Source organism: Dipodomys spectabilis, unplaced genomic scaffold (genome assembly GCF_019054845.1).
Source record: "Dipodomys spectabilis isolate Male_0828 unplaced genomic scaffold, ASM1905484v1 ptg000165l, whole genome shotgun sequence".
Classification (NCBI taxonomy): domain Eukaryota; kingdom Metazoa; phylum Chordata; class Mammalia; order Rodentia; family Heteromyidae; genus Dipodomys; species Dipodomys spectabilis.
In genome coordinates, this window is record NW_024870842.1 from 2302406 (window position 1) to 2324798 (window position 22393).

Here is a 22393-nt window from a genome sequence, read left to right on the forward strand (position 1 = left end):
GAAGTTTTAAGCTGTGCAGGAGGAGCCCGCAGTGCCTGGGCTGAGAGACTATGGCAAATGTGGAAAGGCCTCTGGGTCTTTTCTCAAGTCTCTCCATGTGGCTCCAGGAATCTTTTAACAGGAGAAGGATGGAGAAGGTTTGTGTTCAGCTTTCCTCTGCCAGCAACCTCCTGTGCAGGCCTTGCTGAGATCATTCTTAGCTATATTTAATGAGCAAGGGCTCAGGTGACTGCTGGCCTGTGGTGGACTCTTGCTTTCTTGAAAGGTTTTTGTGAGCATCTGGCTCAATAAATGCTGTTGCATGTCCCTGGGCTCCTAATGTGAGCCTGTCTGTGGCACTCTTTGTTATTGGGCTTTGTCTTGGTTGGACTATTCTTTCTAGTATAGATGATCAGGAGGAAGGGAGAGGTTGATCTGCTTTCTCTGAAAGGAAAACACACAAGCCTATTTGCAGAGCACCATAATGGGTTGTAAATTCATCTTCATCAATGACTTATTAATCAGTTATGTTATTATCAGTTACTTATTAATCAGTAGATGAACAAAGCAGGTATAGTGTCTTGGTGCCTCTGAAGGTGCATAGAGGGGAAGGCAGGCAGAAAACTAATATATTAAAATACATATGCACGCTCCCCCCACACGTGTCCATTGCAGTAAGTGTTAGGAAGGAAATTGCCCTAATTTGGTTTTGAAATGTCCATTAAAGTCCTATGTATTGAAGGCTTGATCCTGGCCTGCGTGCTACTGGGAGATGGTGAAGCCTTTAGGAAGTGAAGCCTAGTGGAAGGAAGTTAGGTTCATATCAGGAACCCCGCTCTCCACCTCTCTTGCTTCCTGGCTGCCATGCGGTAAGCAGTTTCCGCCACCACATACTCTTGCCATAATGTAAAATGCTGCCGCATGCCCAAAGTATTATAAACAGCTGGCTGAGTTCCTTCTGCTCTCCCCAGACAGAAATTGTGAGTAGGCAAAGGAAAGCTTTTCTAGTGCTCTTGGTGGATAGTTGTAGGTGGAAGAGTGAATGTTAGAATGCAGTAGCAGTCTCTCCTGGACTATTGACAACTGGGATGAAGTACAGCTAAGGTGGCAGTAGAGGATGTGAGGCTCAACCAGATGAGCTACTCTCTGTCTGCCACTTGCATCAGTTTCACTTGGTCTAATCAGCTTGCTGGCCTGAACTGCCTTACCTTCCTGCCACAGCTGCTTCTTTCTCTTTTCTTTTTCTTCATGATAGGAGTTCAGCAAAGGTGGGCAAGCCCATGCACAAGAAAGTCTTTATGTAATCCTGATTTTAAAATACCAAGGGGGATAGCCAGGATGGGGAGGGCTCAAGGGTGTGTCTGAGGGAAATACCACTGTGTTTACACACCAATCAAGTGATAATCTATTATGCTCACTGAGGATTATGTTTACACCAATCACATACCTGCATTTGGATTGAAGTGCGATCCCTGCCTCCACCCCCCACACCTGAGCAGAAGTAATAGTCCATCTTATATTCAGCTGGAGTTCGTTGCAAGATGCTTATCGGAGCAATATCTTGAGGTGTTAGAGTAGTGCACTGGAAGCTGGCATCAGGACATTCTGACTGACTGGTTTGGCAGTCTTTTCTCAAGGTAGCTGAGGTCATGTAGAAGGCTCTAGCAGCTAGCAACTAGTAAGTAGCAGCGTTATATAGTTGTCTCTCACTATATCATGCTTCTCTTATTGCTGCTTCACAGATTTTCACCTGTGGTGGGGGTCTCTGAGACATAACTCCTGTGATAGGTAAGGGATCACTATTTACCTATCTCTTTTTAAACCCACAATACAGTGAAGCCACAATAGGTGAACTGCCATAGAAAAAGGATGACTGTAATTAGTAATACTTTAATAATATTCAACAGTGCTCTAAATATGCTTATTTTCTGTCCCAGTATCCCAGGAAGAGGTGGGTCCCTAACAATCTGTATCAAAGGCAGCACGGTCAAATGACCTTTGACCAAACCTCAGAAACCAGGAGCCCAGAACAAATCTTTCCTTCTTTGTAAGTTGTTTCTCTCCAGTATTGTTTATCTCAGCTAAGGAAAGCTGACTAACACAGAAATAACGACACTAGGTAAAAGGGACCTTCTTCAGATTGCTGAAAGATTGGTCCAAGACAGGTTCTCTGAAGAGGTATCAGGTAAACTGTCTTCCTAAGAATGGGAAGAAGCTGGCCATACCATGAGTGACCAGGGAGATAGAACCTTTGTCACAGGAAGCCAGGTGTGTGTGTGTGTGTGTGTGTGTGTGTGTGTGTGTGTGTGTGTGTGTATGTGTATGTGTGTGTGTGTGTGTGTGTGTCTGTCTGTCTGTCTGTCTATCTATCTATACACTCTTGTTATGGAATAAACATGGTATGTGTGGCAGGGTGAGTAGTAGACCCTAAAAACTTTGAGGTTCTAATTCCCAGGAACTTGTGAATGTTGCCCTACATGAAGAATGTTGTTATTTTTGTACAATTGATTAAGTCAAGGATCTTGAGAGTTAAGGATAGATGATCCTGAATTATCTGCTAGGTCCTAAATGCAATGATAATGTCTTTATGAGAAACGCAAAGGGAGAGCTGAGTCAGGAGAAGTCGGAACTGTGACTACTGAAGCAGATGCCACACTCGCGCCTTTGAAGATGGATGAAGGAGCCAGGAACCAAGGACTACAGTGCTAGAAGCTGGGAAAAGCAAGCAACCAGATTGTCCTACAAAGCCTAAGAAGGAGAACAGCCCTGCCTACCTAGCCTCCAGCTCACTTTGGACTTCTGGCCTCCAGGACTGTAAAAGGATAACTGGTGTCACTTGAAGCCATCAGGTTGTGGTAGTTTGCTACAGCAGCTGTAGGAAGCTAATACAGTCTGTTTGTGATGAGCTCAGAAGAGTGACACTAGATGGATTTGCGGAAGTCTGAGGTTTGGTCAAAGGTCATTTGACCGTGCTGCCTTTGATACAGATTGTTAGGGACCCACCTCTTCCTGGGATACTGGGACATAAAATAAGCATATTTAGAGCACTGTTGAATATTATTAAAGTATTACTAATTACAGTCATCCTTTTTCTATGGCAGTTCACCTATTGTGGCTTCACTGTATTGTGGGTTTAAAAAGAGATAGGTAAATAGTGATCCCTTACCTATCACAGGAGTTATGTTTCAGAGACCCCCACCACAGGTGAAAATCTTGAGGAGTCTAGATGTCCATGGTGAAGAACTTAATCTTGATCTTAAACTACTAGCACGCTAACAGAGAGTTCTAAAAGGGAAGGTGCAGCCAGATTTACACTTAATAGGGTTCCCTTGGCTCCTGGCTGGGAATGGGACTGGAATGTGTAGGAGTGAGGATGGAGGAAGCAGAAGTTTGGAGGCTGCCTAGGAGCTCTTGCAAGTAAAGAGGTAGTGGGCCCACCTCAGGGTGGGTTGTGGAGATGGAGAAAAGAAGATGGACTCCAAAGACCCTGGGAGTGAATCTCTAAGATCTCTCAGATGAGGTTTAGACTTGAAATGTTCTTCAATGTTCCATGTGTTCAAGGCTTTGTTGCCAGCCTGTGGTGCCTTTGGGAGGTCGTGGAACTTTCAAAAGATATGGCCTAGTAGGCCTTTTCAGTCATTAAGGGTATGTCTTTGAAGGAGCTTTGGGACTCTGATCCCTCCCTCTCTCCCTCTCTCCTTCCTCCCTTCCCCCTCTCTCTTTGTCTCCTGGCTGCCAGGAGGTGAGCTCCTTCTTCCATCTCATGCTCACCACTATGAGGTAATGTGTACAACCACAGGCCCAAAATAATAGGGCTAACTCACCCTGGGATGAAACTGTGAGCCAAAACAAACCTTTCCCCCTTATAAGTTAGTTTTCTCAGGTATTTTGTCACAGCATCAGAAAGCTGACTAACACAAATCCCCTGGAATGTCAGCCACCAGATCATGGTCATGGCATGGTCTTCCAGTCTAAAAGGGTGTCCAGCACATAGTGGGCACTCATTGATTATTGGGTAACTTACATGAGGAATCTACTTAAAGGGAGCATAAAATCAAAGTTGGGGCAGATTATAATGATGGATTGTCTTTTTTCTAACTCTGAAAGTGCTTCTTTTGAAAGGGAGGCTGTGCTGACATGGGACCATTCTTAGTGTAACACCTGCTCCAAATAGGATTGCAGATATAGCACAAACATCTCGATGATAGCTCTAGCCCTGCTCTTGTTTTTACACACACACACACACACACACACACACACACACACAGATCATTCATCATCAATAGCAGCAAATAGCTCCTACAGGAGAGTATGGGCTTACAGTTCTGCTGGATTAAATATGATTAAAGTAATTCTTTTTATCTCATGAAAAGGAGGTTTTAAGAGCCTAGAGTAAAGACCCCCCATGATTAGGGTTTCCTTTCCCTGAGAGTTAAGCAAATCTATAGGATAAAGAATTCTCAGCTCCTCATCCAGTGATGGTGGCATCACATTGAAGGCCTACGGAGAAAGCACTGGTATCATATCCTGGCCTGTGGAATGCCTGATTCAGGAAGCCCCTTGGCTCAGAGTACTTTCTGAATGGTCATATTCACTGTATTGGTGTGAAAGTGACTAGAACTATGGAAGGAAACTGGGTGAATAACTGGGGGATTCCATTGGCTGTAATGGGAAGGGCAGAAGGATTACATAGGTTAGGGGAAGTCACTTTCAGCAGCCTTGTTTGCAGTAGCAGAACAGCATAAGAAATCAACATGGAATTTAGTGAGCCAGAAGAAGGGGGCCTGTGGTGGCCACTAGAAAGCACAAGCAGGATCTGCTCCGTAATATGGACAGTGTTGCTATACAGAGAGCAGTGTTGCTTGTCTTCCTTCCTTCTTTCCTTCCTTGTTTCTTTTCTTCCCTCCCTCCCTCCCTCCCTCCCTTCTTCCTTTCTTCCTTCCTTCCTTCCTTCCTCCCATTCTCTATTTCTTTCTTCTTCCTCTTTCTTTTTCTTTCTTCCTCCCTTCCCTTCCACCTTCTCTTCTTTCCTTCCTCCATCCTTCCCTCTTCCTTTCCCTTCTCCATTTCTTCCTTCCTCCCTCCTTCCTTCCTTTCCTTCTTGTACTGGTTCTGTGGCTTAAACTCGGGACCTCCCACTTTTCCTTAGCTTTTTCAATCAAAGTTGGTGCTCTACCACTTGCGCCATAGCTACACTTCCAGCTTTTGCTGGTAAATTGGAGATGAGAGTATCTCAGATTTATCTGTCTGGGCTGGCTTCAAACCATGATCCTCAGATTCAGTCTTCTGAGTAGCTAGGATCACAGGTGTGAATCACCAGCATCTGGTGTAAAGGTTATTTTTTAGAGGCTTGACTATGTGACTCCTTGTCATAGGCTATGACCAGACGCTGGACTTTACCAAGGCCTGGCTTTTTTCTAGTCTCCCGTTGGGCACAATCACAGCACTATGTGTGATAGGCTAAAAACCCTTCAAAGGGGCCCTAGGAATGAGGAGCAGTTGCCTGAATGTAGGTTCATAATCTATGTTCCCCTTTTTCACTTCCTTCAACAAGTGACACACTGTCTACTTCCCTTTGTTTAGAGTGCTTCCCCTCACTCCAACTCTGACATCTTTCCTGTCTCATCTTAAAGGTGCCTTCCACAAACAACCTTCCTTGGGAGCTGTACCACCCTTCCAATGCACTCAAAGACATTCTCCTTCCGGTCTACTATAACTGCAGTTAAATGGGTGATTGTGTAATTAGCTATTTAACGTCTGCCTTCCTTGCTAGAGGCAGGAGTGGCATCTTGCTTGTTCATTGTTGTGTTTCCTGGTACCTGCTCAGTACGTCATTCACTCATTTGCATGACCCTGGGGCCAAGCTGTGTGGAACAGGCTGAGGGTAGGTGGAACGAGGTGACTGGTGAGGGCGAGAGCCATCTACAAAGACTTCTGGGAGAGGCTGGACTTTGGCTGAACACCATATAAAGGAGGTTTCTGGGAGGGTAGAGAGGATGTGCCTTTCAGTGAAAGAAGCCATTTTAAACAGAGGTGAGGGAAGATCTCTGACTTGCAATCCAGAGACTCTAGGTCTCAGTAGTCTGTCTCCTCTGTGATAGGGGAAGGCAGGGTGAGTACTTCCCCATTCTTGACCTTACTTTCCCTTCTGTACAATGAGAGGCTGGTAGATGAGAGACTGTAAATAATAAATAGCATCATGACACTACTCTCCATTGGCAGGCATCTCTTCTCCCTGGGAGCTTGACTATACAATTTCAGGGTCATGTCAACACACAGTTCTATTACTGGTCACCTACAGGCCGTGGTAATTGAGATAAGCCTGTTTTGTCAGGTTTGGCTGAGGTAGGGATCTTTTGGATAAAGTCAGCTTCTGACACTGATTCAGTGAATGTGTGACAGTGAGCCAGGTGACTGGCCACTTTTATGTCACTGTTCAAAAGGAAGTAAAGATGCTCTTGTCCAGGAGTGGCAAAGCAAATGCCTTCCAGAATCAATAGTTGGAAGTGTAGGTATAGCCCAAGTGGGTAGAATGCCAGCCTTGAGCACAAAAGCCAAGCAACAGTGCAAGGTCCTAACCTCAAGCCCTAGTTCCTGTAAAAAAATAAACAACCAAGAGTTAATATTCATGAGAGCAGTGATCCAGGGGATCAATAGGGAGTAGTAAGAAGTGTGACAAACTGGGGAAAGTGAGAATGCTTGTCTTGTGTAAAGGATTCAAACATTCTCTTCCTCTGCTTCCTCATCTTCTTCCTCCTCCTGTATCCAACACAGAAGGAAAAATTCCCCCAGAAAGCCTGATTGTGATATGTAAATCCTAGCAGCTTCACTGAAGAATGTAATATAGAGGAAAATGGTGAGGCCTAAGGCCACATTGCTTCCACCTAGAATATGCTAGAAAGCCTGGGGAACAAGACAAGAATGGACTGAGACAAGATAGGAGTGGACTGATGCTTGAGTTTCTGAAAGATTCCCATTTCATTGTGGTAGATTTTGGTGAGGGAGACGGGTGGCTTTTTTTTTTTTAAGGAGTGCTTGCAGTTGCCTGTGTGGTTAAGTACTTCTTGGTTAAAATTCCCCCGATCTTCAGAAATATGCTACTTTCCATTGGGGGAAATTTTGTGTCATAATTAAACACACACACACACACACATCCTTTCTCACTATTAATCATCTTCCCCATAATTAGTACATAAAATGTCAAAGGAGAAGGAATTAATTAACAGGAGTATCCAGTGCAGGAAGAGATATTGCAAGGCTCTGGGACTGATTATAAAAAAGCATTCCTTTAAATATTTTGAGTACTTTGGGGAATCAGAAGCCTCCCTTCTAATTGAAAGATCCTTAACTACACTCCAAGTCCTGGCTAGTGGCCAGGGGCGCAGGACCGAGCAAGCCCCCGCCGGTGAAAATCCCTTCTTCTCCACTTGCAGGAAACCTGGCACCAAACAGGCAACAGTTCAGAAACACAAGGGGTCAAAAAGCCGCGTGGAAGGGGAGGGGAGAGCCCTTCGTAGTGTCAGCAACTTCCATGCAGCACTTCACTATAGTCCCGTCAGACAAGTGATCCCATCACCTCCATTTTACAGATGAGGAAATTGAGGCTCAGCGGGGTTGTCAGGTCCGCATGTCACGCGGCGACGAGTGGGGAAAGCAAAACATTCAGTCTTAGAGGTGACTCTACATGCTTGCTCTTCACAGACTCCTGGAAAACGGTTCCCAGCTGTCTGGACTGCTTCCCACCCTAGTTTTGACAGCTAAGGCAAGCGCCAAACCTGGAGCAGGGGGGTGGAGCTGGGAAAAGACAGCGCCCCGCCCCGTATTCTGTAGCAGCCAATAGTGAGGCGGCACCCACAGCCTTTCCTCCAATCAGCCTTGGCGCTCCGCCCCCACCCCCGGCTTTTTTCCGCCACCCCCTTTTGCTTTCCCTTTGGCTCCACCGAGCTTGACACCGTGGAAAGTCCCTCAGCGGCTCCACACCGGCTGCCATTGGCGGAAGGTTTGCCACAGGAAAAACCAATCAGGACGTGAATAGGAACGCAGCCTCAGCTGTTATTGGTCTGCGCGGCGGTTGCGGCCACCGCCCCCGCTCCCTCCCTCCGCCCCGGGCAGTTAGGAGGCGGGGCAGGTGGGGGCGGGCCCAGGTAGCAGGTTCGGCTGCGCGGGGTCCGCGCGTCTGAGGTAAATACTAGGGCGGTGGGTGTGGGGCCCGGGGCCTGGGGCCGGCCTGGATGCGGGGTGGGGCGGGGCGGGGCGGGGCGGGGAGCACTGCCGGGCCGCCGGAGGTGGGTGAGGGAGAGTGCGGTGGCCGAGCGGTGGGCGGCGCAGTCCTCCGGGGCTACGGGGGCCTCTGGGAACTGCGAGTCGAGCCTCGCGACCGCGGCACCGTGGCGCCGGCCCGTTAGCTGCCCGGGCCGGCTGCACCCGCCAGGCCCGCGCGGTGCCGAGCCCGCTGACGTCAGCCCGGGCTTCCCCCGCCCCCCGCCTCCCATCCCTCCCCCCCTCCCCCGGCCTTCGGGGGAGGGATTCCGAGTCCCGGGAGGGATCGCCACCTCCAGGACCCCTGGAGAGGAGAGGGTTTGGGGGTAGGAGTAGCGCAAAACTCAGTTTTCCTCCTTGGCGCGCTCCATTTGCAGGTGGGGAAACTGAGGCACGGGCCGCTGGTTCCCGGAGGGTCCCAGTTGGCGTGGAGAGACCCGGATTGTAGTGTCTCACCTTTCTCTGAGCCTTGGGGCATTTGGGCTTGGCAGTTTTGGGGGTGGGGGAGAGGGGGTGTCTATGGCCTCCCTCTTGGAAGGGAAGAGCAGGCGGGGATTCTGGTCTGGTTAATGGCGCTTTCTGCTTTTTCTTTCAGTTTCCCCCTTTTCAGGGTGAGGATGTTTTCCCCTCGGCAGCTGGGAGTTCTGTCGTTGCAAGGTGTGCCCTGGTGAGCCAGGTATTCCTCCTTCCTTTCTGGTGTCATTTGAAGACTTGCTAGAAGGCAGTTGTACCCAGGGTGGTACTCAGCTGCCCTGCTGGTTCTTCATATCCCTGGCATCTCTTCTGTCCCTCCCCTCGGTGTTTGCAATGTTTAGGATGATTGTCATCTTCCAGGCACCAAAGCCTTGTGGTCTTGCAGTCTCCCAGCCCCCAGTACCCCTATCCCTGTCACCACTGCTTCCCTCGATTTTTTTCTGGGCACTTGGCTTCTTAGCTTTGCTCAGGTTAGAGCAACATTCCTTCCTTGCTTTTGAATTGGGATTAATTAGGAATCTTAATATGATTGCTCATTTTGTAATCATTGGCTCCTTAGAGAAAACTCAGGCCCTAAGAGGGCATGCATCCAAGCATCAGTTTCCTGCACACCCCCTCACACCCCAAGGAGATTGAATGGCCCCAAGAATTCAGTTTCTTCCCCACTGGGTAGTGGGTGGATTTACATTAGAACAGTATTAGGAGAAAATGATGTGCTGGAAATTCTTAGTGAAGTTTATGTACTTTGAACGTTGATAATACTCAGAACATTCTCTGTTTGCTGCAGAATTTTAAGATATTCTTGCAAAGAAGCCTTGTTTTAGGCAGAAACTTCTGTGAGATGCCGATAAGGCCAGGGCACTTCTTATATAAGGCAGAATGATTTCTTTGGTGTAGCAGGCCTCAACTGTGGTTTTAGGTGCTTTTAAGAAGTCTTTAATAGGAGAAGAGAAAGAGAGTATTTATCCTGCTACTCAAACTAGGTATTAGTATTTTGTCCCTGGTTTTCAAACTATGATCTGTTTGTCAGAGGGGATTTTACATTATTCATGCAAAATTTATAAGCATCACACATAGTGTAAGGTTCTAGAAAGCTAGTTTCAAATTAACCTCAAAACAACTTGGTTTCACCATTGTTAAAAATCTCATTTGTTCCTATCCTGTGTGCGTGTCACACACAGGATATAGTACATCAGTGGTCACGACTTGATTTGGTCAGAGAATATGGGTTAACAAAAATGATTAAATAGTCCCAACTCCTCAATTGTTTCCTTTTAATTTTTCCTATCATGGAAGATGCTGTTAGTCACTTAAGCAGAATGTACCCCAAAGTTACAAAGATGGAGGAATTGGGAAGCCCACAGTTTGGGAATGGAGTGGTTAGGTTTCATTCTAGGGAGACAGCAGTGTTCCTTGTTTCTCTGAAACAAACCTCTAGGTTCAAGAGCCAGAATATGCTTGTTTTATGTCTTTATGTCCTAAATTAATCTGTCAGAAAACTAAAACTGGTTATATCTTTTCTGGTCCTGAATTTCTGTTAGTATTATATATACATATATATAGTATATTGGTATAACATATATAGTATATATGTATATATAGTACATATACATTTATCTAGTATAATATAAATAGTATAATTCATTCTTTTAGTAAGAGAAGTTCTTTCTTAAAATGATAATTGTTCCAGATATCTAGAAGCATTTGGGGAAAAGGCTCATGTGTCTTTTTTTCTTGGGTGTTCATGAAGACATTCCTATCCTTTTGCCATTTGTGATCAGTGGCAGTATTTTAGTATTGTGATTTTCATTCTGGTTTACAGAGCTTCTTGTGAGTTTTAGAACAAGTCATTTTATGTAGCTAATGAATGCATTTGTACTCTGTACAAAAATTTGTACTTAGTATTTCTAATCTTTAATATTTTTGTATAAGACATGTTTCTTGATCACCTCCTTTCCACTTCCTGCATACAACCCTCATTTTGGTTTAGTAGTTCTATCTGAGTACAATTAGCTCCTCCTTTACTTTCTCCAAGTCCAGACTATTAGCAAACTCAGATAATCAGACATAGTTTCAAATCTCTGACTCTGAATTGTTTCTCCATCTTCAGTGTCCCTAAAGGAAAGGCCGGTTCATCAATATAATGGGCTGAACAGTTGGGGGCTGCACTTTTGTATTCCAGCTCCCTGGCAGTCTTCATTCACTACATATAGCAATTTCAACCAAGATATTCGTGCTCACTCAATTATCCATCATGGAATAAGGTAGTATTTAGATGAGTCATTTGTGGTATACTCACTCTCAAAATGATTCTACCTGCAAAGTAATGAGACTACAAATGGAAATTTCTCCTTCACACTGACCAGTTCCACTCCCATTTTGAATTTAGTCAGGCTTCTTTTTCTTTGTGTTCTGTTACTGCCCCCAAGACCTATGCTTAATGACAGAAGTTGAATGAAATGGGATGACTTGTTGAGGGCAGTACTGCCGTAGAGCTTCCATAATTATATGATAAATACTCTATTTACCATGTGATTTGAACTTTTTTGTGGTTGTACTGGGGCTTGAACTTGGGGCCTTTCACTTTCTTGCTTGGCTTTTTCCCTTCATATTATTATTTGTTTTGTTTTTGGTAGCACTGCAGGTCTACTGCTTGCTAAGCAAGGGCTCTAACACTTGATCTATTCCCCCAGTCTCTATTTTTTTTTAATTTTCTTTTATGGGTCCAGTTGTGGGGCCTGAACTCTGGGCCTGGGCGCTGTCCCTCAGCTCTTCAGCTCAAGGCTAGCTCTCTACCACTTGAGCCACAGCGCCACTTCTGGCTTTTTTCTTTTTGCTTATGTGGTGCTGAGGAATCGAACCCAGGGCCTCAGACATGCAAGGCAAGCATTCTACCACTGAGCCACCTTCCCAGCCCCAGTCTCTATTTTTTTTTAAACTTTGTTTTTTGAGTCGGGATCTCCCTACCTTTTGTTTGAGCTGACCTTGAACTGTTTCCATCTCCCAGTAGTTGGGGTTATAGGTGTGGTCCATTACATCAAGAATCTTCATATTGAGCTAGTTATTACTCTTTAGGGTTCTTACGACTGCATCTACTGTGAATATTCCAGTGAAAGAAAAATATTGGTATTACATGTGTTATTATAATGGGAGGAAACATAATGCCATATTTTGAGATTATTAATGGCCATTAAATTTGCGACTGTTTTTATCTCTAGAGAAGTTTGCATTCAGCTTTCCCTACCAGTTGTAATGAAGAGAATTACTTTTAATATGATATTTTCAAATTTATCCTGAATATATTCTTTCTAAAATGGGAAAGACCACATGCTTTTTTAGCTTTGGGTTATTTTTTAAAGTATTTTATAATCTTTGTTTTGCTTATTAACTAGTGTTTGTCTAATGTTGACCCATCCTGCTGTTGAAGCTAAGCTCATTCCACTTGTGTTATTACAAGTTAGCAAAAATGTACCATTGTTTTTGTATAGTTCACTTTAAAAAGTGGTACTTGAAAGCTACTATATTGCCCTCAACCTTTTTATAAACCTAGTAGTTATTTTAAATTTTTCTGTAGACTACCTTTCTTAATTGATCTACAGGAAGCAGTTTAAAGTAATTTAAAATATAATGGGCTGAGGCTGAGCATGGTTCAAAACCAGCCTGGGCAGGAAAGTCCATGAGACTCTTACCTCCAGTTGCCCACCAAAAAAGCCAAAAGTGGAGATGTGGCCCAAGTGATAGAGTACCAGCCTTGAGTAAAAAAGCTAAGACACAATACCCAGACTCTGAGTTCAAGCCTCGGTATTTGTGTGTGCGTGCATGCACACCCACCCACTCACACACACACACAGAGTCCTGATGCATTACATTTAATAATTTTGTTTTATCTTGATAATTTATTAGCAGTAATGGCTTTTATTTAAATTGTGACATTAAATGTTTTGTTAGAGAACCACTAAGATAGAAATTGGTTATATAAACAATTATTAAGATTTAAGCCAGTGGCTCACGCCTATAATTCTAGCTACTCAGGAGGCTGCCCTGAGGCTCATAGTTCAAAGCCAGCTCAGGCAGGAAATTCCATGAAACTCTTATCTCCAATAAACCACCAGAAAACTGGAAGTGGCACTGTGGCTCAAGTGGTAGAGCTCTAGCCTTGAGCTGAAGAGCTGAGGGACAGTGCCCAAGCCTAGAGTTCACAACCAAAAAAAAAAAATTTAAGAAAGGTACTTTTAATATTTGAAAGTGAAGGTTTTTAGAAATTACAGAAAGTTTCTTTTGAAGATAGTGCCTTAAAATTTTATTTTAGTCTCCAAAATTTAAATATATCTTAAAGAGAACTAAAATAATAACTTACTTTTTCTTGTAATGGTCTTTGGGTTTAAAGTCAGAGTTGGGCTCTATCCTTTAACTTTGTTTCAAAACTAGCACTCTACCATCTGAGCTATAGATCACTTCCAGCTTTTTGGTGTTTAATTGGAGGTAAGAGTTCCAGGACTTTTCTTCCTGAGCTGGCTTCGAACTTCGATCCTCACATCTCAGCTTCCTAAGTATTTAGGATTACAGGTGTGAGCTAGCAGTGCCTGGTTATAACTCACTATTTTTAGATAATAATTTTTGACTACTTCAACCTCTGGGAACAATCAAAATAATGTACTGAAATGAAGCCTCAACACCCTACCAGAGTTTGTGTATCCCCCTTTGTTATTATGGTCTTGCTTTTTTAATATATATTTTTTTTATTGTAAAGATACTGTATAGAGGAGTTACAATTACATGAGAAGGTAATAAGTACATTTCTTCTCAAGCATTATTACCCCCTCTGCTTTTTCCCTTCCCTCCCCACCTCCCCAGCTCCTCCCTTCTTACACCCCACTCCGAAGTTGTAAAGTTCATTTTCAACATAGTGTCTTGTACATCTTACAGTAGGTCAATCTGTATCCTTGTTTCAGCATTTTGTTATTTCCCTTCCCCTCCCCCAGATTAGAAAATTGTATATACAAGATGCAGGGTACCAAAATCAAATACAGTGAAAATAGGGGTTATACCACAGGGGAAGAACATACAAAAGAATCAAAAGAAATCATATAGTACATTATAAATACTTTAAAAACAACAGCAACAAAGAAAAAAACCTCTTGTGTCCCTATCTTGGGATTCATTTCACTTAGCACCATCTTATATGATTATGTACATAGCTTTTGACCTTTTCTACTTGTCTAGTGTAGGATTATCCTAGACATATACTAGTTATTGCAAATAAGGGAAACCATGGTGGTACCTATGTTTCTTTGGGCCTGGCTTACTTCACTTACTATAATTTTTTCCAAGTCTTTCCATTTCCTAACAAATGGGGCAGTGTCATTCTTTCTGATGGAGGCATAGAATTCATATATATATGTATGAATTATATATTATATATATACCACATTTACTTGATCCATTCATCTACTGAGGGGTATCTGGATTGGTTCCATATTTTAGCTATGGAGAATAATGCTATGATAAACATAGATGTGCCGGTAGCTTTAGTATGGCCTTGTTTGTGATCGTTTGGGTTAATGCCCAAAAGTGGGGTTGCTAGGTCATAGGGGAGCTTTATATGTAGCGTTTTGAGAAACCTCCATACTGCTTTCAAAAGTGGTTGAACGAGTTTACACTTCTACCAACAATGTCTAGCTAGAGCAATAAGACATAGAGCTGCTCCAAAACTGGTCTTGCTTTTTTAAATACACGAGCACATCTCATCATCTGGCTTCTTAGAATTGATTAAAAACAGTATGTTGGAAAGCAGCAAGGCCACAATAGGAGTCTACTGCAGACTGCAGGAAACCACAGAAAATGGCTGATTGCAAGAGAGAAGTATAGATTGCAGTTCTATAGAAAGCAGGGAGGAGAGCCAGAAGGTGGGGTATAAAGCCTTTTAGCAAAGTAACAAACACAGTGAAAGTCACACATGATTATTTATATTCCTAATGATAATTTAGTGACTAAGGAAAACATAATTTCTTGTTGAAAAAAAATGCTGACACTTTTAAAGCATTGTTATTCCTCCCCCCCCCACCCCCTTTACACACACACTTCATTTTGGTACTTTAAAGGTACAGAGCTGCTTGGACACTCTTCTTTAAGGTTTTGTTTCTGTGGTTACAAGATGGAGGTGTCCACAGGTGTCTTACATAAGTGGTAGATATAAATTGATTCTGTTTGTGCTGAAGTAGACAGTGCCCTCAAGTGGAATTCAAGCAAGCACATTCTATTAGAGAGAGAGAGAGAGAGAGAGAGAGAGAGAGAGAGAGAGAGAGAGAGAGAGAAGTTACCTTTGGCTCCGTCCTCACTAAACATAGTTGTTGCACACGTAGTTCAGAATACTGGTTTTAGAAGGTGCCCTGCTTAGCCTGTTTGGTAAGCTATGTGGCTCATTTTGGCTTGTCAAAGGACAGACTTGTGAAAGCTTTACTGTGATGGAATACTTCATTACCTAATAATTCTTTCTAAGAGAAATACTGTTTTTCTGTGTATGGGTTTTCTGGATTGTTTGATCATTAAGTTAGATGATTAAAAGTTGAGTTCTTTAGTTTTAGGTGTTTTTTTTTAATTGCAAGCTTAAAGTGGGTAAGTATGATGGTGCTATATCAGTTGCTGCCATCAGCCAAAATAATGGAAGTTGATAGCTCCATCTCCAAGAGGGACGGAATAAGCACTATGTTTAGAAACCAAATAGCTACATTCTTGTGGCCGAGATTACACAGGAGCTATTACTTTCAGCAAAATATTTAATTAAAATAACCAGTTTTTCAATTGGAATGAATGAAATTGTGTAGCTTTTAATCATAAGTTAAAGTAGCCTTGAGGGGGAAGCTACTTAGTTGTGAAAGATTGCTTTTTGTAAAAATGAAAATTTGAAGCTGGAAGAGAATCTTTTGTATATTCTCCTCCTCTTATACATAGATTAAATTGTGGTATAAAAACACTTTAGGTTTGTTATAAAGATCAGCATCATTTATATTGCAAATGTATTTTTGTTACAAAGTCCCAAGTTATGATGCTATAAAGTGATTTTCAAAAATGTCTTTAATATAATCATATTTTAATGCCTGATATTTGATTTGAGAAATTAAATGATGGCTATGATTAATGTGGCTAACATTTGTCTGTCTAAGAACAAAATGTTCAAGATTAAGGAAATGAAATTGAGTCAGAGGTAAAAATGTTCCATCATAAAAATAGAGCTTACATAAATGAGTTGTGGTATAAGTTTCATAATATATTAGGATATTTTTTATTGGTAAAAGCGGTTAAGCACTATAATGTAATTATTAAAATGTATTCAGAAATAATGTCCTTTATTAAAAAGGCTAGATTATGCATGTTATGCTCAAATATAGCACCTGTTTAAGTTAGTCAGAATCTATAAAATCATGTTTTTGAAGTTTAATGTCAAACTATATATATGTGGTGTATGTGTGTGCATATGAAGTTAACATCTAACATTTTTTGCTAGATCTGATTTTATCAATTTCAGAACCTTGGAAACAATCATTATTGTATTTATCATTAGATTTCCTTAATTAAATCATCACAGTAGATACAAGTTAGTCCTTTTAGATAGTTTTAGAAATACTTAGTGTATGTATATATGTGTGTGTCTATCTGTGTATGTATTAATCAAATGAAAACTTTAAATCTTTAACTGTAGTCAAGTTTGCTTTGCTTGTTCAACAAACATTTTGATTTGCTGTCTTTTTACAGCATGGCTACCAAGTTGCTAAAAACATGCTTTGGGACTGCCAGTGAGTGTATCTTTTGTGGTCTTACAACAGACTTACTAGTGCTTCCTTTTCCTGAGTTAATGTTCTGAAGTTACTGTCACAATGAGTTCAGGCTTATGGAGCCAAGAAAAAGTCACTTCACCCTACTGGGAAGAGCGGATATTTTATTTGCTTCTTCAAGAATGCAGTGTGACAGACAAACAGACACAAAAGCTGCTTAAAGTACCGAAGGGGAGTATAGGACAGTACATCCAAGATCGCTCTGTGGGGCATTCAAGGATTCCTTCAGCGAAAGGCAAGAAAAATCAGATTGGATTAAAGATTCTAGAGCAACCTCATGCAGTTCTTTTTGTTGATGAAAAGGATGTTGTAGAAATAAATGAAAAATTCACAGAGTTACTACTGGCAATTACTAACTGTGAGGAGAGGCTCAGCCTGTTTAAAAACAGAAGCCGACTAAGTAAAGGCCTCCAGATAGATGTCGGCTGTCCTGTGAAGGTGCAGCTGAGATCTGGGGAAGAGAAATTTCCAGGAGTCGTGCGCTTCAGAGGACCCTTGTTAGCTGAGAGAACAGTGTCGGGCATATTCTTTGGAGTAGAATTACTGGTAAGTTTGATCAGCCATTTGTGTACCTTGTGTGTATCTACTTATAGGCATACAAATGTATTTATATGCATAGCTGTATTTTTCCTCATTAAACACAAAAGTTTTTTCAGAAGTCTTCTGTAACTTTTAAAATTCTTGATCCGTATGATTTACTTTTTGCTGCTGTTGCTGCAGTGGTGGGAATGTACGTCAGGGCCTTGTATCTACTAAGACCCCCATCTTTGCGTAGAAATGATGTAAAGATGATGCTTGAAAATGTTTAAAAACTGCTTACTACAGTAAGAATATAACACTTATTGGCTTCCAGGGTTTGTTTTTTTTTCTAGTACTGGAGGTTGTGCTCAGAGCCTCATTCTCATTAGTCAGGTGCTCTTATCACTTGAGCCATGCCCCAGCCCTTTTTGCTTTAGTTCTTTCTTGCTATAGTGTCTTGCATTTATTCATAAACCAATCTGGACCTCCATCCTCCTGTTTATACTTCCAATGTAGCTGGGATAAGAGGTGTACACTACTGGTGTCCAGCTATTGGTTCAGATAGGGTCTTGGTAACGTTTTGCCCAGGATAGTTTAGGACTTTTGATCTTCTTTGCCTCCATAGCCAGGGTTATAAGTATGAGCTATAATGCCTGACAAATTTTTAGAAAATTTAACATTGTCTATATTATAAGTTAGCGCCACCAACTATAATTAATCATATCAAAATTATTCGTTACCTTGTGACATTATCAGTTATAGCTTTCTCAGTTCTTTTTTCTTTCTTTTTGCTTATGTGGTGCTGAGGAATCGAACCCAGGGCCTCATGCATGCAAGGCAAGCGCTCTACCACTGAGCCACCTTCCCAACCCCTACTTTCTCAGTTCTTAATGTATGCTATTAATGACGATTTAGATCTAAGGTTTTAAAATAAGTTGCAGTAATTTAACTTGTTGATAATTACCCATGATAATAGATATGAAAATCAGCTTAGAAACTATTTGTATTAAATCAGACCCAATATCTTTGTGAATATTTCTAAGATGAATATTAATTCTCAAGAATTGAAATTTCAGTTACTATTTGACATTCTTGATGAATACAGTTTCAGGCTTTATTTGCCTCTTGATTCAATATTTCAATATTTTCAGTTGTAAAATTACTAAGGATTTGACATTACTAGTTATGTTGTCAGGTTACTTAGCCAGTGTATCTAACTTCTATAAATCTACTTTGTCATCTGTAAAATGATGATAACACAGCACAACTTAAGTGTTTTTGTGAAACATTGATACAGGATTTAGTAAAATGATTGACAAATAGTAAGTACTCAATAAATGGAATTACTTAATTTAAGATGAAGTGTTATGACAAAAGTAGTGCTAGGATCACTTTGTAGACAGCCCAACTCTTTTTATAGTGGATCTGAGGTTTGAACTTAAGGTTTGTACTTGCTAAGCAGGTACTCTCCTGCTTGAGCCATGCCTCCAAGCCCTAGGTTTTCATTTTAGACTGCCCCTTTCTTTGGAAAGTTTTGTCTTTATGTAGCTTTTATTCACATGACTACATGAGAGTTTCACCATAATCCTATCTATTCCAACCTTGAATTTAGGCTTAAAAAGTTCCATTTTGAACTATGTTCAAGAAAATGAAGCCATGCCTCTGTCCAGTTTTACTCTGGTTATTTATCTAATGGGGATTTTACATTTATGCTTTGGTTGCTCTGGACCATAATCCTCCTATTTATACTTCTTGCACAGCTGAGGTGATAGGCCTGTGCCACACTGCCCGGCTTTTTATTGGTTAAGATGAGGATTTTTTTTTTTTTCACCTAGGATGACTGTAATACTTCTGATTTCTGTCTCCTAAGTAGCTAGGATTACAGGTATACATGAGTCACTGTATCTGGTGAATTCAGTCCAACTCTTACCAGAGATTTAAAAATTGATAGGTAATTTTATTTCAGATTCTTCCTTAAACACCTTATATCCAGTAACAGCTGTTAATCATTGTATTTCTTATTATAATGAGTCATTTGGAATTTTTCCAAAGTAATTTCCTTGAAACCCCCAGGACATCCTTTTACCTGTGGATAACCTTTCTAATATCAGCCCTACTATTATCATTTTTAAATCTCTCTCTTAAAAACTAGGAAGAAGGCCGTGGTCAAGGTTTCACTGATGGGGTATATCAAGGAAAACAGCTGTTTCAGTGTGAGGAAGATTGTGGAGTGTTCGTTGCCTTGGACAAACTAGAAATTATAGAAGACGATGACAACGGGCTGGAAAGTGATTATGCAGGCCCAGTGGACACAATGCAGTCTGAAGTCCCCCCTTTGGAAATAAACTCCAGAGTTTCTTTGAAGGTTGGAGAAACTATAGAATCTGGAACAGTAATATTCTGTGATGTTTTACCAGGAAAAGAGAGCTTAGGATATTTTGTTGGTGTAGACATGGTAAGAAAATTTTGGATTATATTGTCATTGTAAATATATGTATTAATTTTATGATACATTTAGATACAAATTGAATACTTTAAGTGTTTGAAATGGACAAATTTTGAATACTTTAAAGAATATGTGATTATTTGTCTTTGGTAGCAGAACATTGAAATGGCACAGGAGTCTAGATACAGAATTACCTTTACTCCTTTTTTCCTGGTTTGAATAAAACCAGAATAATGTTCTCAATCTTGGAAATTTGTCATATTAAAGCTGACAAGTAGACAACAAAACAAAAACAAGAAACAAAACAACAACAAAATCAAATAAACCCCACCAAACCCAAATATATTATGTGATACCTTATTTTCCTTTGTATTGAAAAGTTTTTTGTGATATGTATTTTTCTTCTTATATATTTTATAAAATTTCATCTACTAATCTGATTCTAATGAGTAATGTTAAAAAAATTACAGAAAATACCTGAGTACATTTGGGAAATTTATATTGCTTTTAGGGAATATGATATTAGGCTATCACGTTTTAAAAATACCTCTTATTGAGGTGAAATATATGTGACATACAGTTTTAACTACTTTGAAATTTGCAATTCAGGAGTATTAAGTACAATATCATTTCAATCTCATAATAATTTTCCTAGAATTTTTTTATCATTTCAAGCTGAAAACCTCATATTTATTAAGTAAATTCTGCCCATTCTCTCTACTCCATGTTGGTTTTTTTTGTCTGTCATGAGGCTTGAATTCTGGCCCTGGGCACTGTCCCTCAGCTCTTCAACTCAAGGCTAGGGCTCTACCACTTAAGCCATTGTGCCACTTCCAGTTTTCTGAGTAGTTTATTGGAGATAAGAGTCTCATGGCCTTTCCTGCCTGGGCTGGCTTTCAACTACGAGTCTCAGATCTCAATCTCCTGAGTAGCTAGAATTACAGGCGTAAGACATTGGTGCTAGGCCTGTACCCCTGCTACTCTACGTTTTGTCTCTGAATTTGCTAGTGCTAGGTACCTCAGAAAAGTGGAATCATATGGTGCTTGCTCTTTTACTTGTCTTATTTTTAATGTTATATTCATACTTGTTAATAATTCATTGTGGTACATTGAATTATACATGTGGCTTTAGGAGCATGAGAGAAAAAGTATGAGATCATTTTTATCATAGAAAACACAGGAAAATTTTTGTTAGTTACAAAGTGGGGGAGATTCACACAGAATTGTTGAACATTAGTATGCAAGAGAGGATATAATAATAGACTTGTTTGTATTCATGATGGGGATGGTTTTAATAATTATTTAAATCTATTTAGGATAATCTGAGTAGATTGGTAGAGAGTGAACATTCTAGCATGTTTCTGTTATGTGCTTAGAAATTCCAGAAAATTGTGTTATTTGAGATTTGTAAGGTGCTAAACAAACATTTATTGAGCTGTTACTCTGTGAAGCTGGAGCCAGAGTAAAACATATCTCCCTTGGATTTGCTAACAATCAAGGACTTGCCAATCAAGAATAATCAGTATCTTTAAATCTTAATTCAGTGGCTTAGAGGAGAAATCATAGGCTGGGAAGATGAGAGGTTGGAGAAAGACAGCCAGTGGTCATTGGGGCTTGTCTCCTCTTACTTCAGGAGAGCCCTTTAAGCCCAGTCCTATGGCCTGGATTCCATACTTGGCACAAGCTGTTTAGGCCTTACCCTGCTTAGATGGTGATCTAGAAATCATCTTGCTTACCCCTGACAGCATACCTAAAGGTTTGCCTAAAGTTCTTCCCTCTGCTCTGTCCTGGCACCATTTGGCTTGTGCAGACGTTTGTTCTAAACACTTCTTACAGACAATTTGAGAGAAGATTCTAGCAAGTGTACCTTTCTTCAGAGCTTGTTTCTAGGGACATTTTAAGCATATACACATATTGGTGCTCAGGGTAATTGTATGATTGGCTTCTCTACAAACAACACTATACAATTAGTGGTACATGAAATGTTAGGAAATAACCATTTTCTAGGAAGTCTTTGTGTAGCCAAGAAATCACAAAAGAGCACTTTTTATGTATGGAAAGAAAGATGTACAATTGACTTAGTGCTCGGGGAATATAAAGGTTTTTTTATTTTATTATCAGCTTTTAAGGGCAGGTTTCTACATGAGATAATATACTATTAGCAAATTTTCTCATGAAAACAATGTCTTTTTAAACACCAGATGAGTGTTAGTCCAAGACTAGTATTTATTTAGTACTAAATGTTCAGTAAAGGAAACCCATCTTGTTCCTCTATTATTTGCTATAACTTCATTATTCTTGGTACTTAGTTTTCCAAACACAAACAAAAAGCTGAAATAAAAACCCAAAGTCTTGTTACTATGGCAATTATTTCTAACATTTTCTCTCTTTCATTTAGGCAAAATAGTTAAAATTTTCTGATGTAAAATAGTTTGGAAGATTCTTTTGTAGAAATACAGGCTTTTATATTTAACTTTTATCAAGGAGAATATCAAAGTTTATTATGTAATTTCTAGGATAACCCTATTGGCAACTGGGATGGAAGATTTAATGGAGTACAACTTTGTAGTTTTGCAAGTGTCGAAAGTACAGTTCTCTTACACATCAATGATATCATCCCAGGTATGTTTTTTTATGTTTTATATATTTGTAAAGCAGAGTTTCTACCACATTTTGTTAATGAAATGTAAATATGCCCTTCAAGATGTATTTTTTTGGAATTCGATTTATAGGATTATTATTTAGTAGAATATCCTTTCTTACCCCCAAATGAAAACAGTAAAAATGTGTATTTCCAGAAGTATTTAAGTATGGGGTGATATATATATATATATATTTTTCTTCTCTAATAATCATAGTGGAGAAAAAGCAAGCCTCATGATAA

General features: G+C 40.6%; 1 protein-coding gene across 9 annotated transcripts in view; it reads left to right on the plus strand.

Moving 5' to 3' along the window:
- Positions 1-8088: 8088 nt before the first annotated feature.
- Cyld (CYLD lysine 63 deubiquitinase) overlaps positions 8089-22393 on the plus strand; it is a 57755-nt gene continuing 43450 nt past the window's right edge. For 4 of the 9 annotated variants that reach the window (XM_042693417.1, XM_042693421.1, XM_042693422.1 and 1 more), the window contains exons 1-5: positions 8089-8160; positions 8834-8914; positions 16465-17090; positions 19216-19518; positions 22026-22131. In XM_042693417.1, coding sequence (XP_042549351.1) covers positions 16587-17090; positions 19216-19518; positions 22026-22131 — 913 coding nt within the window. In that variant the 5' untranslated portion in view covers positions 8089-8160; positions 8834-8914; positions 16465-16586. Of the gene's footprint in view, positions 8161-8570; positions 8616-8833; positions 8915-16464; positions 17091-19215; positions 19519-22025; positions 22132-22393 lie in introns of those variants that run through there. The other 5 variants (XM_042693419.1, XM_042693418.1, XM_042693420.1 and 2 more) reach the window with 5 other exon arrangements.